Consider the following 16,483-nt stretch of genomic DNA (forward strand, 5'->3'; position numbering starts at 1 on the left):
TTTGAAACAGACTATAGTTTTTCCAAATGTTGAAAATATGATACTATTTCTACTTTGGCAAGAGAAACTATTCTTGGACTACGATATTCAATGCCAAGATCAATTTTTCTACTTTGCAATTTAACTAAATCGTTGGTATTTGCTTAGGGACCCTTTTGGCCAATTTTCACGAAATTAACTTTTTGCTAGAACAGCAACTGAGACACGGCCGTTAAGGTTAAAAACCAGAATTTACCTTCAAATTCAAGATAATTACATGCTTTTTCCGATAGAAACAGTAGATATCACAAAAACGTTGTATTCTCTTCATACTTTGTCGACATTCGAGCCCACCCTAGATTCAGATATAGAAATAAATACAAATAAGAAACAGACTATAGCATAAATTCCCGTTGATGAAAAGTCCATTTGACCCCGTTTCTCACAATTTCACATTTTTTCCGAGCAAAATCACAATTTTTGATATTTTTCAAAGCCTTAATAAAAAAAAGTGTCATTTCTCTATAGGTTACAAGAGCGCAATTATTCGTAATGCATTTTCCATAGGGTACCACTAGTGTTCCGTATTTTTTTTCTCGAAGACTACACAAACTAGGGAAAAACGGGTGGCAGTTCCTGTTAGTACAAATGCCAGTGTTGCATTACAACCAAAAAAAAATATAGGGTCATGCGGCTCAAATTGACTTAAAATGCAGTTGAAAAAAATCGTCTACTTTTTTCGCTTAATGAAAAAGGCATATTTTTAATGGCTCCGACGTGCAGAAATTGAAGATATTTTCTATACTTCGTAAAATGTGAATATGATTTTCGGCAATTTTTAAACCTAATTGGATAAGCTTTCGATTAAATATAATTCCAATCCTGTATCAACCAATCAGAAGCCGTATAGGATTCTATTCTGAGTACCACCTTGGGGTAAAAAACCTGCCGGTAAAATGTAAACAAATAATTGCGCTCTTGTAACCTATACGGTAGGGAAAAAAATTTCCGAAAATTAAGCGCCCGCGCCAAAAGTCGCGCTGGCGTCTATCTAGATGATATCACATCTTGAAAACATTATCTGATCACTCTCTGAATTTGGAGAATTAGTTTTTGCCCGCCGATCAGGCCTAAAATTGGAACTGATTTTTTCACCAAATACGGTACTGGTCAAAGAGACATGAAGATAATGGTAATTTATTGGCCTAATTTTTCGAAGGTCATCCAGCACTGATCATATTGTCGACAAACCCGTTTTGATATGGAAAAGCTACATCGAATTTTGAAGAATGGCTATATATGAAACCATTTCTTGAAAAAACACGTTTTTGAAACAGACTATAGTTTTTCCAAATGTTGAAAATATGATACTATTTCTACTTTGGCAAGAGAAACTATTCTTGGACTACGATATTCAATGCCAAGATCAATTTTTCTACTTTGCAATTTAACTAAATCGTTGGTATTTGCTTAGGGACCCTTTTGGCCAATTTTCACGAAATTAACTTTTTGCTAGAACAGCAACTGAGACACGGCCGTTAAGGTTAAAAACCAGAATTTACCTTCAAATTCAAGATAATTACATGCTTTTTCCGATAGAAACAGTAGATATCACAAAAACGTTGTATTCTCTTCATACTTTGTCGACATTCGAGCCCACCCTAGATTCAGATATAGAAATAAATACAAATAAGAAACAGACTATAGCATAAATTCCCGTTGATGAAAAGTCCATTTGACCCCGTTTCTCACAATTTCACATTTTTTCCGAGCAAAATCACAATTTTTGATATTTTTCAAAGCCTTAATAAAAAAAAGTGTCATTTCTCTATAGGTTACAAGAGCGCAATTATTCGTAATGCATTTTCCATAGGGTACCACTAGTGTTCCGTATTTTTTTTCTCGAAGACTACACAAACTAGGGAAAAACGGGTGGCAGTTCCTGTTAGTACAAATGCCAGTGTTGCATTACAACCAAAAAAAAATATAGGGTCATGCGGCTCAAATTGACTTAAAATGCAGTTGAAAAAAATCGTCTACTTTTTTCGCTTAATGAAAAAGGCATATTTTTAATGGCTCCGACGTGCAGAAATTGAAGATATTTTCTATACTTCGTAAAATGTGAATATGATTTTCGGCAATTTTTAAACCTAATTGGATAAGCTTTCGATTAAATATAATTCCAATCCTGTATCAACCAATCAGAAGCCGTATAGGATTCTATTCTGAGTACCACCTTGGGGTAAAAAACCTGCCGGTAAAATGTAAACAAATAATTGCGCTCTTGTAACCTATACGGTAGGGAAAAAAATTTCCGAAAATTAAGCGCCCGCGCCAAAAGTCGCGCTGGCGTCTATCTAGATGATATCACATCTTGAAAACATTATCTGATCACTCTCTGAATTTGGAGAATTAGTTTTTGCCCGCCGATCAGGCCTAAAATTGGAACTGATTTTTTCACCAAATACGGTACTGGTCAAAGAGACATGAAGATAATGGTAATTTATTGGCCTAATTTTTCGAAGGTCATCCAGCACTGATCATATTGTCGACAAACCCGTTTTGATATGGAAAAGCTACATCGAATTTTGAAGAATGGCTATATATGAAACCATTTCTTGAAAAAACACGTTTTTGAAACAGACTATAGTTTTTCCAAATGTTGAAAATATGATACTATTTCTACTTTGGCAAGAGAAACTATTCTTGGACTACGATATTCAATGCCAAGATCAATTTTTCTACTTTGCAATTTAACTAAATCGTTGGTATTTGCTTAGGGACCCTTTTGGCCAATTTTCACGAAATTAACTTTTTGCTAGAACAGCAACTGAGACACGGCCGTTAAGGTTAAAAACCAGAATTTACCTTCAAATTCAAGATAATTACATGCTTTTTCCGATAGAAACAGTAGATATCACAAAAACGTTGTATTCTCTTCATACTTTGTCGACATTCGAGCCCACCCTAGATTCAGATATAGAAATAAATACAAATAAGAAACAGACTATAGCATAAATTCCCGTTGATGAAAAGTCCATTTGACCCCGTTTCTCACAATTTCACATTTTTTCCGAGCAAAATCACAATTTTTGATATTTTTCAAAGCCTTAATAAAAAAAAGTGTCATTTCTCTATAGGTTACAAGAGCGCAATTATTCGTAATGCATTTTCCATAGGGTACCACTAGTGTTCCGTATTTTTTTTCTCGAAGACTACACAAACTAGGGAAAAACGGGTGGCAGTTCCTGTTAGTACAAATGCCAGTGTTGCATTACAACCAAAAAAAAATATAGGGTCATGCGGCTCAAATTGACTTAAAATGCAGTTGAAAAAAATCGTCTACTTTTTTCGCTTAATGAAAAAGGCATATTTTTAATGGCTCCGACGTGCAGAAATTGAAGATATTTTCTATACTTCGTAAAATGTGAATATGATTTTCGGCAATTTTTAAACCTAATTGGATAAGCTTTCGATTAAATATAATTCCAATCCTGTATCAACCAATCAGAAGCCGTATAGGATTCTATTCTGAGTACCACCTTGGGGTAAAAAACCTGCCGGTAAAATGTAAACAAATAATTGCGCTCTTGTAACCTATACGGTAGGGAAAAAAATTTCCGAAAATTAAGCGCCCGCGCCAAAAGTCGCGCTGGCGTCTATCTAGATGATATCACATCTTGAAAACATTATCTGATCACTCTCTGAATTTGGAGAATTAGTTTTTGCCCGCCGATCAGGCCTAAAATTGGAACTGATTTTTTCACCAAATACGGTACTGGTCAAAGAGACATGAAGATAATGGTAATTTATTGGCCTAATTTTTCGAAGGTCATCCAGCACTGATCATATTGTCGACAAACCCGTTTTGATATGGAAAAGCTACATCGAATTTTGAAGAATGGCTATATATGAAACCATTTCTTGAAAAAACACGTTTTTGAAACAGACTATAGTTTTTCCAAATGTTGAAAATATGATACTATTTCTACTTTGGCAAGAGAAACTATTCTTGGACTACGATATTCAATGCCAAGATCAATTTTTCTACTTTGCAATTTAACTAAATCGTTGGTATTTGCTTAGGGACCCTTTTGGCCAATTTTCACGAAATTAACTTTTTGCTAGAACAGCAACTGAGACACGGCCGTTAAGGTTAAAAACCAGAATTTACCTTCAAATTCAAGATAATTACATGCTTTTTCCGATAGAAACAGTAGATATCACAAAAACGTTGTATTCTCTTCATACTTTGTCGACATTCGAGCCCACCCTAGATTCAGATATAGAAATAAATACAAATAAGAAACAGACTATAGCATAAATTCCCGTTGATGAAAAGTCCATTTGACCCCGTTTCTCACAATTTCACATTTTTTCCGAGCAAAATCACAATTTTTGATATTTTTCAAAGCCTTAATAAAAAAAAGTGTCATTTCTCTATAGGTTACAAGAGCGCAATTATTCGTAATGCATTTTCCATAGGGTACCACTAGTGTTCCGTATTTTTTTTCTCGAAGACTACACAAACTAGGGAAAAACGGGTGGCAGTTCCTGTTAGTACAAATGCCAGTGTTGCATTACAACCAAAAAAAAATATAGGGTCATGCGGCTCAAATTGACTTAAAATGCAGTTGAAAAAAATCGTCTACTTTTTTCGCTTAATGAAAAAGGCATATTTTTAATGGCTCCGACGTGCAGAAATTGAAGATATTTTCTATACTTCGTAAAATGTGAATATGATTTTCGGCAATTTTTAAACCTAATTGGATAAGCTTTCGATTAAATATAATTCCAATCCTGTATCAACCAATCAGAAGCCGTATAGGATTCTATTCTGAGTACCACCTTGGGGTAAAAAACCTGCCGGTAAAATGTAAACAAATAATTGCGCTCTTGTAACCTATACGGTAGGGAAAAAAATTTCCGAAAATTAAGCGCCCGCGCCAAAAGTCGCGCTGGCGTCTATCTAGATGATATCACATCTTGAAAACATTATCTGATCACTCTCTGAATTTGGAGAATTAGTTTTTGCCCGCCGATCAGGCCTAAAATTGGAACTGATTTTTTCACCAAATACGGTACTGGTCAAAGAGACATGAAGATAATGGTAATTTATTGGCCTAATTTTTCGAAGGTCATCCAGCACTGATCATATTGTCGACAAACCCGTTTTGATATGGAAAAGCTACATCGAATTTTGAAGAATGGCTATATATGAAACCATTTCTTGAAAAAACACGTTTTTGAAACAGACTATAGTTTTTCCAAATGTTGAAAATATGATACTATTTCTACTTTGGCAAGAGAAACTATTCTTGGACTACGATATTCAATGCCAAGATCAATTTTTCTACTTTGCAATTTAACTAAATCGTTGGTATTTGCTTAGGGACCCTTTTGGCCAATTTTCACGAAATTAACTTTTTGCTAGAACAGCAACTGAGACACGGCCGTTAAGGTTAAAAACCAGAATTTACCTTCAAATTCAAGATAATTACATGCTTTTTCCGATAGAAACAGTAGATATCACAAAAACGTTGTATTCTCTTCATACTTTGTCGACATTCGAGCCCACCCTAGATTCAGATATAGAAATAAATACAAATAAGAAACAGACTATAGCATAAATTCCCGTTGATGAAAAGTCCATTTGACCCCGTTTCTCACAATTTCACATTTTTTCCGAGCAAAATCACAATTTTTGATATTTTTCAAAGCCTTAATAAAAAAAAGTGTCATTTCTCTATAGGTTACAAGAGCGCAATTATTCGTAATGCATTTTCCATAGGGTACCACTAGTGTTCCGTATTTTTTTTCTCGAAGACTACACAAACTAGGGAAAAACGGGTGGCAGTTCCTGTTAGTACAAATGCCAGTGTTGCATTACAACCAAAAAAAAATATAGGGTCATGCGGCTCAAATTGACTTAAAATGCAGTTGAAAAAAATCGTCTACTTTTTTCGCTTAATGAAAAAGGCATATTTTTAATGGCTCCGACGTGCAGAAATTGAAGATATTTTCTATACTTCGTAAAATGTGAATATGATTTTCGGCAATTTTTAAACCTAATTGGATAAGCTTTCGATTAAATATAATTCCAATCCTGTATCAACCAATCAGAAGCCGTATAGGATTCTATTCTGAGTACCACCTTGGGGTAAAAAACCTGCCGGTAAAATGTAAACAAATAATTGCGCTCTTGTAACCTATACGGTAGGGAAAAAAATTTCCGAAAATTAAGCGCCCGCGCCAAAAGTCGCGCTGGCGTCTATCTAGATGATATCACATCTTGAAAACATTATCTGATCACTCTCTGAATTTGGAGAATTAGTTTTTGCCCGCCGATCAGGCCTAAAATTGGAACTGATTTTTTCACCAAATACGGTACTGGTCAAAGAGACATGAAGATAATGGTAATTTATTGGCCTAATTTTTCGAAGGTCATCCAGCACTGATCATATTGTCGACAAACCCGTTTTGATATGGAAAAGCTACATCGAATTTTGAAGAATGGCTATATATGAAACCATTTCTTGAAAAAACACGTTTTTGAAACAGACTATAGTTTTTCCAAATGTTGAAAATATGATACTATTTCTACTTTGGCAAGAGAAACTATTCTTGGACTACGATATTCAATGCCAAGATCAATTTTTCTACTTTGCAATTTAACTAAATCGTTGGTATTTGCTTAGGGACCCTTTTGGCCAATTTTCACGAAATTAACTTTTTGCTAGAACAGCAACTGAGACACGGCCGTTAAGGTTAAAAACCAGAATTTACCTTCAAATTCAAGATAATTACATGCTTTTTCCGATAGAAACAGTAGATATCACAAAAACGTTGTATTCTCTTCATACTTTGTCGACATTCGAGCCCACCCTAGATTCAGATATAGAAATAAATACAAATAAGAAACAGACTATAGCATAAATTCCCGTTGATGAAAAGTCCATTTGACCCCGTTTCTCACAATTTCACATTTTTTCCGAGCAAAATCACAATTTTTGATATTTTTCAAAGCCTTAATAAAAAAAAGTGTCATTTCTCTATAGGTTACAAGAGCGCAATTATTCGTAATGCATTTTCCATAGGGTACCACTAGTGTTCCGTATTTTTTTTCTCGAAGACTACACAAACTAGGGAAAAACGGGTGGCAGTTCCTGTTAGTACAAATGCCAGTGTTGCATTACAACCAAAAAAAAATATAGGGTCATGCGGCTCAAATTGACTTAAAATGCAGTTGAAAAAAATCGTCTACTTTTTTCGCTTAATGAAAAAGGCATATTTTTAATGGCTCCGACGTGCAGAAATTGAAGATATTTTCTATACTTCGTAAAATGTGAATATGATTTTCGGCAATTTTTAAACCTAATTGGATAAGCTTTCGATTAAATATAATTCCAATCCTGTATCAACCAATCAGAAGCCGTATAGGATTCTATTCTGAGTACCACCTTGGGGTAAAAAACCTGCCGGTAAAATGTAAAAAACCTGCCGGTAAAATGTAAACAAATAATTGCGCTCTTGTAACCAACAAAGTTACTCTACTGCATTGGCTTCGGTTACTACTAATACAAGTATCATATTATAATTTTGGCTATGGATAATTTCTTATACAGTTCTTATTTGTCAAAATTCTACGAGATCTCTCAGGTTGTAATTATAAGAGTTAAATTTGGTGGCGTTTTGTCTTCTTCATTTATTGAGCAGACCATTAATAAAAAAGTTGAGTGTGTTGTACTCTAAAACGGTATCAACAAAAATACAGAACTCCAAGGATAAATAAAAAAGAGGGAAAACTTGACAAAACCAAACGTTCAACTATATTCACAAACAGAAAGAATGGAAATAACAATATTATTCCCGACTAAATAAATGCATTTTCTAAAGGAAGTAGAATATATATATTTATCAATTTCCGCCAGTAAAATATTTTTTACGATAGTATTGAGTACGGAAATTTATACAGTATGTAAAGCATGTACAGATCAGAGTTTTCTTCGTGTTCATAATCTATAACCGAAGTAGTAATTCAAACAGATTCAGAATAGAACACCCTTCTAAATTATTAGATGTGAAAATACTTTGCCAGTTATGCTAAGCTTCTAAGACTAAAAATATGAGCTTTTATATGTTTCTATCAATATTAATATTAAAAATGAAACACAAACCTTATCAGACTTTCAATGTCCTGTCTAGTTGTGAATTTCAAAATCTTAACAACCCCATTTATTGCCTTTTATTGCACTTCTATTAATATAATCACCAGGAAAGATTTAAGACTCAATATACATCGAGGGTGTGACCATATACCTGAGATATACTACATACGTTGGGTAATTACGTGTAAGGGGTTTAGACTAACCGTTATTTGTATGATAATTTTGTTTAATATATTAGATAAGAAAACTATGCATTGTGAAATATAAAACCATGAATGACGCGATAAAACAAAGGAGTATGGACAATGTCAACCTTATTACGTATTCAAGATAGTTTTACTTAAGTGTTTATCTATAATATCAGATAGTAAATTAGTCTTTTTGCCTCATGGTCTCTTATTATGATAATTTGTATAACTTGTTAGCACGCTCATAGTTACATTTTTAAACCGTCTTCCATTTTATAAACGGACAATGTTAACATATAATTATTTGCAGTCAAGCATTATAAAAAGAGGAGTTTTGGTATGTGATTGCATTGAAATAATTTATTGAACATGTGAAGTTGTGCATCTGTTTAATGAAATAACCTTTCTTTTCGATTAAATGAATATATACTTCAAAAAGGCGAAAAAAAACTGTGTATATTATGTATTTATAAGTGTTCATAGTCCGGCATCATCACCAACACAAATGTAATATTGGTCACTGGACCATGAATAGTAATCTTACTTTATACAATTGCGTATACATCAAGAGACATCATCCCCAACCGGACTCAAATAACTGAAGGACTTTTATTTTTATTTCTATAACGCGTATTTTTTAAATATATTTTAAAATTATATCTTTTAGTATTACGCCCTTCTCTAAAGTTACAACTAGTTTTTTTTTTTTTATTATTCAAAATAGGAAGAATACAAGATCGTTTATATGTAACAGAGCGGGGACTCTCAATAGCTTGATCCTTTCACGTGACCGTTCTTTTGAATCATAAATAAAGTAGAAGAAATGGTGACACATAAATAGTGATAAAAAGTCACGATCTACAGATCTATGTATTGAACTAGTCTTTTGACTTTCCTTAATACTTAATATAATTTATGATATTGATCTAACAGCTTTCAACTCCTTAGACAAATAAATAGTTAACAATGAAAAAGATTTATTAACAGGAACTTATTATAAACAACCTATGAATAAGGAAGTGCGACATTCAAAGAAAGTTTTCAATAGTCTCCATAGTACCATTGTGGCATGGTTATAATGGCACTTTTGATGTGTGTTGTTATTTCTCCTCAAGAACAGTATAGAAAATGAGTCTGGAATCAATGATGATCTAGAAAACGTGCGTATTAAACGCCGCAACTTTATAGATATAAGAAGATGTGGTATCAGCGCAAATGACACAACTCTCCATCCAAGTCACAATTAAACCATTATATGTCAAAGAACGGTCTTCAACACGGAGCATTAGCTGCCACGGAACAGCATGCTATTAAGGCCCCCATAATGACTAGTGGTGAGCCATTTAAACGGGCAAACCAACGGTCTAATTTATATTAAAAAAAAAACGAAAAACGAGAAACACTTATGAACCATATCAACAAACAACAACCACTGAACATCAGCTATAGTTCGATTTGACAGTTATGACAGATGACCATGGAAATAATTGGTACCACAGTCCCGTCCTCTTTTCCTCGCCTGTTATAATTACAGCAGGGAATTAAACTTCTCGCATAATTTGCAGTTGGAATGAGCAACATGACGGGTGCCACAAGTGGAGCAGGATATGTTAAACCGCCCTGAATACTTGAGAAAAACCATAGACTTCGTGTTGATCATTCTTCATTTTTCTATGTAGTGTTGATGTCTACAGTCTTTGAAAAAGACCGATGGTATTATATCGATTGATTGAATGCGCGGTGTGTATTAATACGCAGTCTCATCGAAACTTTAAATGGACCTTAGAACGACAATGCACCTATAGTCCTAAACAATATAAATATTCATACAATATTGTACTTTCACAACATCCTTGGATCCTTTGTTTTCTTCTTGTATATATAGTTTATGCAAGTTCCCTCGGTTTCAGTTTGTAACCAAGCATTGCTTTCTATGACTTCAATATTGAACACCGGTATACTACTGTTGCCCTTATTTGATTGATCGAATGCTGGTAACTTTAAAATTCCAGTGGTTAATATTTCATGAATTTTCAGGACGAGAACTTATACACAAAAAGTACAATAATTAGGTCTTGTTATACGAAGGCATCTGGGATGAAGGCCAGGAAAATTGGATCATCCCCTGGAAATTAAGGGTATAGAGGATAGGGAAACGTATTTTGTCTTACACCAGATCTAGACCACCTATGTACGGACTCTCGGAAGAGTTGTCATGCACTATGGGGCTATTAACGTACAGAGAGTTTGATAGCTCTCTAAATACATGTAGATGCAAAAGGCATCGGATTCAACATCTAAAATTTGACCGAACGTTTGCAGCGTACTGGAAAACCCTGTACAGCCAAACAGATGCCCTACTGAGCAAGGGTTTTATTGCCAGTCGAAATAAGGTATGCGTATTCCCCAGTCACCCTTGATAGTCTTTAACCTCAAATGTAAAACCATATTATTTTAGACTTAAAAGTATACTTATAGACAGTCGGATCTGTGAGTAATAAGTCAATATTGAAAGTAATATGTTATTACCGTTAATGTTATTACTACCACTGGGTCGATGCCTCTGCTGTCGGACTGTAAGTCCCCGAGGGTATCACCAGCCCAGTAGCCAGTACTCCGGTACTGGCATGAAAATACGGATTTTTTGTGTTATTAAATTTGCTGTTACAAAATATTAAAAATTATAAATAAATTAAGGAATGTATCTCCCTCATGCAAAGCTCTGATTCCTTTCACGGATTTGGCTATACTTTTTGGAACTTTTGGATTATAGCTCTTTATCTTTTATATAAGCTTTGGATTTTACATATTTTGGCCACGATCGAGCATCACTGAAGAGACATGGATTGTCGAAATGCGCATCTGGTGCAGAAAATTGGTACCGTTAATGTTATTATTCACATCCTCCGTTTTTAACTGATATGCAAATGCTTATATTTTATATGAAAAATAACTTTTAATTTGTCGGAAGTGAGAGAATACGAAACTATATCAGAAAGTATGTGTCGTATCAAATTCCATAATGTCATTTTAATTCACTATCGAAATTAAAGACCCTTTGTATTAAAATAGATATTGAAACAATACAATTTTACACTTTAAAATTGTCTTTCAAATTTAATGAACCATCTTAAACAATCACGGTTACTGATTGTTTTGTTTTGTCTATTTTTTATAACAGAAAATATGGAGAGTTTTGTTTTTCGTATTTAAATTGTAAGTATTTTTGACTAATGATATTAGAATTTCATATTTGTTATATTGGTCTTACTTGTATTAATATATCCTTATAAATAATATTGATGCCGTTCTATAAAACCATGTGTAATCCACCCTTCTAATTAAGGAAATTACTGTACCAAGTCAGGAATATGACAGGTGTTTTCATTCGTTTAATGTATTTGAGCTTTTTGATTTTGCCATATGATAAGGGACTTTCCGTTTTGAAATTTTGCTGGAGTTTGGTACTTTTGTTATTTTACTTTTTTCTTTGTCAAATCATTCATGTGACAGCGAGCAGCACGAACGAGTTACAATTAAACGGACACTAGCTACAGTTTTGACAACAAAAAAAAAAAAAAAAAAATTAGCCCAAATTTATCAAAATAAGCTTACAAACATCGATGACGTATTATTGACCTACTAATACGAAAGATAGGCGAAAGATACCAAAGAGACATTCAAACTCATGTCAAAAATAAACTGACAACACGCCATGGCAAAAAAGAAAAAAAAGGATTAACAGGCAAACACCTGTACACAAAACATAGCAAAAAAAACAAACTATAGAATGAGCAACACAAACCTCACCAAAATCTGGGGGTAATCTCCGGTGCTCTGGAACCGATCTATGAGTTTGAATACCCTTTCGGCAATTTCTGTCACTCTTTCATACAAATAAGATGTCGATAATGTGAATTTAACCTTTAATATATTGTTACTCTTATGCTTCAGTTTCATACATTAAAAAGATGGCCAGTGCAATAAAAGCAGCAAAGGAAGAGCTTATATGTCACATTTGTAAAAACAATCTGAATGACCCGAAGACATTGTTGTGTCTCCATTCGTTTTGCAAAAACTGTATCCAAGGATTTATCGTTGAAAATGTCAAAAACGCCAAAAAGCCAAAAGGTTTCGAATGTCCAACATGCAGACGAGAAACAAGCGTCGCAAAATTCATTGGCAAGGCACCAGGAGAGTGGGCAGACGAGCTTCATACAAATGAGTCTTTGGTCAATATTTTGAAACTTTTAACACTAAGCGATGATCAAACGTCGAGACAATGTCCTTTCCATATGAGTAAAGAAGTTGAATTTTTCTGCGAACAACATCTAACGTTGGCATGTTCCCTCTGTGCAAACATTACGCACAAATCGTGTGAGTCGGTACTTCCGCTTTCAGAGGCAATAAGCAAACGCCGCACGAGCAGTAGCAAGATAATTTCCGGTCTTTCGGAACAAATTACCATGACGGAAAAGGTGATGAACAATAGGCACGTTCAGCTAGAAACAATCGAGAAGACGGAAATGGATATCAAAAGCCAACTTGGTGATATGAGACAAAGGTTTTTGGATTTTTTCAGCCAAATGGAGGGAAGAATTTTAGACAAGATTGCGCAAGCGAGAATGAAAGAGGGCGGAGTTCTCCAAACGGAGATTGATATATGTCACGGACTGCTAAATGAAATTGAAGATTCTATAAAGACTGTGCAAGAAGCATTAGAGTATGCGGATGAAATTAAATTTCTTACTAAATATAATGACCATCTGAAGCGTTATAATGAACGACAACAACGGATAAAATCAATGACTGAAAGTCTTAGGGATATCAGAATATCCTTTCAGGCTAACCGCGAAATTGAACATCATCTATTCCAAATCAAAAGCGTTGGTACACTAAGCATAGACAGAACACGTAGTAAAATAGCTGGACTAGGACAAAACCACCATGAATTTCTTGGTACTAGTAATCAAGATTTCATGTACGATTTTATAAATGTACCAAAGACAGCACGATCAACCGTTGACATTGCATTTGTCAGACCAAATACACATCGACCAACGACATACAACCCGAGTTCAACGTCACTTCCGTCAATAAGATCTATCAGCGAGAAAGGAGATATGACGTCACGAACATCTCGCATGTCCTACATTGAAATACAATCTCAGCGAGACCCACCTCAGGTTGATTATGAAACAGAGCAACCAGGCGTCAGTATCGCATACAAAAGCTCAAAGACGATCAAAGCGACTTTGAAGACTGAACTTGATGTTGCAGTAGCTTTCCAAAAAGAGTGTTCTATTGAAGGTGCGGCTTTTCTGAAATCAGGTTATATCGTATTGTCAGACTCAGCAAACAGTTCACTGAAGCTTCTTAATTCGAAATATCAGTTTCTGACAATGACCAAATTTTCTTCTAACCCTGGCGATATAACGACTGTAGGTGAATTCGACGTCGTTGTGTGTCTCCCTGACACCATGCGCTTAAAGCATCAGAAAATAGAAAACGAGCGCATATATTCTGGAGAGGTTTTGTCGGTTAGCGATAAATGCTACTCCGTTTCCTTCAACAAAGGAACACTTGCTACATGTTCCAGCAAAAGCATTTACGTTTTCCAACGCGACCATAATGCCTGGCTCAAAACTACGACAATTCCGGTACGATCCGAAAGTCTGATGTACATCGCCGTGGATCCATCGGGAGAGAAACTTGTCGTTACTCGAAACGGACATCCAAACACTTCAATTATCTGCATGACAATCCGAGGAACAAAAATTTGGAATTTCTCACACGAGAGTGTCAAGCTTCCTCGTGGAGTTGTTTTCTATGGCAACAGGATTCTCGTGGCCGCTTGGGATCAGCATAAAATACTTCAGATCAGCTCCGATGGTCGTCTTGAAGGAGTAGTCGTAAACCAAGGAATTCAATGGCCATGGAAAATCAGTCTTAATCATCGTGGGGACAAAATGATTGTCTCACAGTGCTACTATAGACTAGCAACGAAAGAGAAAAACTGCTTGAAAATATTTAAACTGAGCAAACCGGAGCCTAAAGAGATTGTTACAGACCGAACAATAGAAGAATAAATAGAGTCCGTAAGAAAAAGTGAAAATAAGAAAATTTTAAACAAAGGAATATTTGAGCACAATTACTTTGAGAAGAGAAATAACACTTGTTCAGTCACATATAAGTTCTGATGCAATCTATGCGATTGGTAGTAGGTTTAAAGAGTTCTTCTGGCTGTATGAAGAAGAAAATATGATAATTGCATATACATTGTATCATTCAATATTGAAATAAAAGAATGCCCCTCCTTTTTCTAAATTCTTGTTCACCAACTGTTAAAAAACTCGAACTTTCAGAATGCAGGTTTAAATGAAAAATAATCTAAGTAGAAAGGTTAACATGGCGTTAACGTTTGTTCACATCGGTTGCTGCCCAAAATTAAAAAAAAATGTCCAATTTCAATGGTGTCTGTTTTTTTTTTTTTTTTTTAGATCAAAAGGTTAACATTACCATAGCCGTATTTGGCACAACATTTTGGAATTTAGGGTCATCAATTGCTCTTCAACTTTATGCTTGTTTTGCTTTCTAACCATTTTGATCTGAGCGTCACTGATTAATCTTAAGTAGACGGAACGAGCGTCTGGATTATTAAATTATAAGCCTAGTACCTTTAATAACTATTAAAAGATTAAATCTGATGCAATCAAACAAACTTGGGTAAACATGCAAATATGCACATGTACCATGTTATAAACAAATCACGAAATCCGGGTACACACAATTACCGATATATTATTTGTGGTGACACGTTTAGGTCATAAGACATCTTTAATAAAAAAAAATCATAATGTTTTTGGAGAAATAACGAGACCACAGCGGAATTCCCATATTGACGTTATGCTAATCAAAGATAGTTCTCAAACCGGAATAAACGTATTGTAAAGTAAGCACTTAAAACAAAAAATGAGATTACAAATATTGAGGATTTGGAAATGTAACTCAACAGACCGCTGTTTAAGTGCAATTGGTTTGTTTATATTACTCTTTTAAAATAATCTAAAGAATCTTATCGCACCGCGGGTAAGTTATCACGTTGTGATTGGTTTAACGCCGTCACGTAGTGACCCCCTATAAGTAAATTGTATAATGGTTCATGACGCGTTAATGGTGACGTCATCTATTAATGTTCTTGTGTTTCATATGTTTATTTTTCAACAAAACGCATCAGAAAAAGTCTAGCGTGCGATGAATTCGTTGTAGGTTAACTACTGACCCCTACGGATCCATAGAGGTCATAGAGGGTGAATAAAATCCATAGGCCTCACTTCCTATGGATTTTATTAACCCTCTATGGATCCGTAGGGGTCAGTAGCGAACCATATAACGTATATTAGTATTCGCGTGGTGTAAAGCACAACAAGGTTGACGTGATAGTTTTGGAAAGAAGATATAATCGTGTTGTCGATGGTAAAGGTCTTCAGAGACTTCAGATTGACAAAAAAGTTAACTTTTTCACAGCTGGGCTTTAAATTCAGCGAAGATTTGATATGTTAGTGATTGAGAGTGGCGGACAACTATCAAACAAGGACCAAAAGGATAATTTCCAAATATTAAATAACTACTAGACGAACAGTTTGAACAATCACTGTCACCCTCCTACAGGTACTTGACTATGCGAATTTACAATCGAGCTGTTGCACATGCACCAATATAACAGTTGAATACTAGTACCCCTTTGTTCACGATAATTATCGGGACAATAGTTTAGCATTTTTGCGAATTTAGGTCTCTATTTATTTATTTTGATAATTGAAAAATAAGGTAATTTTTACTTGCCCCAACAAATTGATAAAAGATGTCATTAAAGGTCAATAACTCCAATACGGATTCGTCTGACGATTTAAAACATCTTGACTTACTTGTAGATTTTGCCTTGCTGGTAAATATTTGCTGTATCTCTTATCATATTCAAGATAATAAAAGCAAACTTTAAAAAACCGCTATTTCATGGCGATAAGTCCTATAAGAACCAAGCAATTCAAAAACCATGGAAAATCAGTCTTAATCATCGAGGGGACGAGATGATTGTCTCACAGTGCTACTATAAGCTGGTAACGAAAAGACAACTTTTAAGCTTAG

General features: G+C 34.7%; 2 protein-coding genes across 5 annotated transcripts in view; one reads left to right on the forward strand and one right to left on the reverse strand.

The window, feature by feature from the left end:
* LOC139502507 (uncharacterized) overlaps positions 1 to 8,282 on the reverse strand; it is a 77,915-nt gene extending 69,633 nt beyond the window's left edge. For all 4 annotated transcript variants that reach the window (XM_071291995.1, XM_071291993.1, XM_071291994.1 and 1 more), the window contains exon 1: positions 8,157 to 8,282. The gene's annotated coding sequence lies outside the window, so the exon portion shown is untranslated. The remainder of the gene's footprint in view (positions 1 to 8,156) is intronic.
* A 3,214-nt stretch (positions 8,283 to 11,496) lies between these two features.
* On the forward strand, positions 11,497 to 14,655 carry LOC139502909 (uncharacterized). Its single transcript, XM_071292576.1, has 2 exons — positions 11,497 to 11,551; positions 12,290 to 14,655. Exon 2 carries the CDS (start codon positions 12,307 to 12,309, stop codon positions 14,422 to 14,424), a length of 2,118 nt encoding a protein of 705 aa, XP_071148677.1. The 5' UTR covers positions 11,497 to 11,551; positions 12,290 to 12,306; the 3' UTR covers positions 14,425 to 14,655.
* The last annotated feature ends 1,828 nt before the right edge of the window (positions 14,656 to 16,483 follow it).

The sequence above is a fragment of the Mytilus edulis genome, chromosome 14 (assembly GCF_963676685.1).
Source record: "Mytilus edulis chromosome 14, xbMytEdul2.2, whole genome shotgun sequence".
Lineage (NCBI taxonomy): Eukaryota > Metazoa > Mollusca > Bivalvia > Mytilida > Mytilidae > Mytilus > Mytilus edulis.

Bases quoted from the DNA above. Each gene is read 5' to 3' on its own strand.
- LOC139502909 (XM_071292576.1), top strand. From the start codon at position 12,307: ATGGCCAGTGCAATAAAAGCAGCAAAGGAAGAGCTTATATGTCACATT.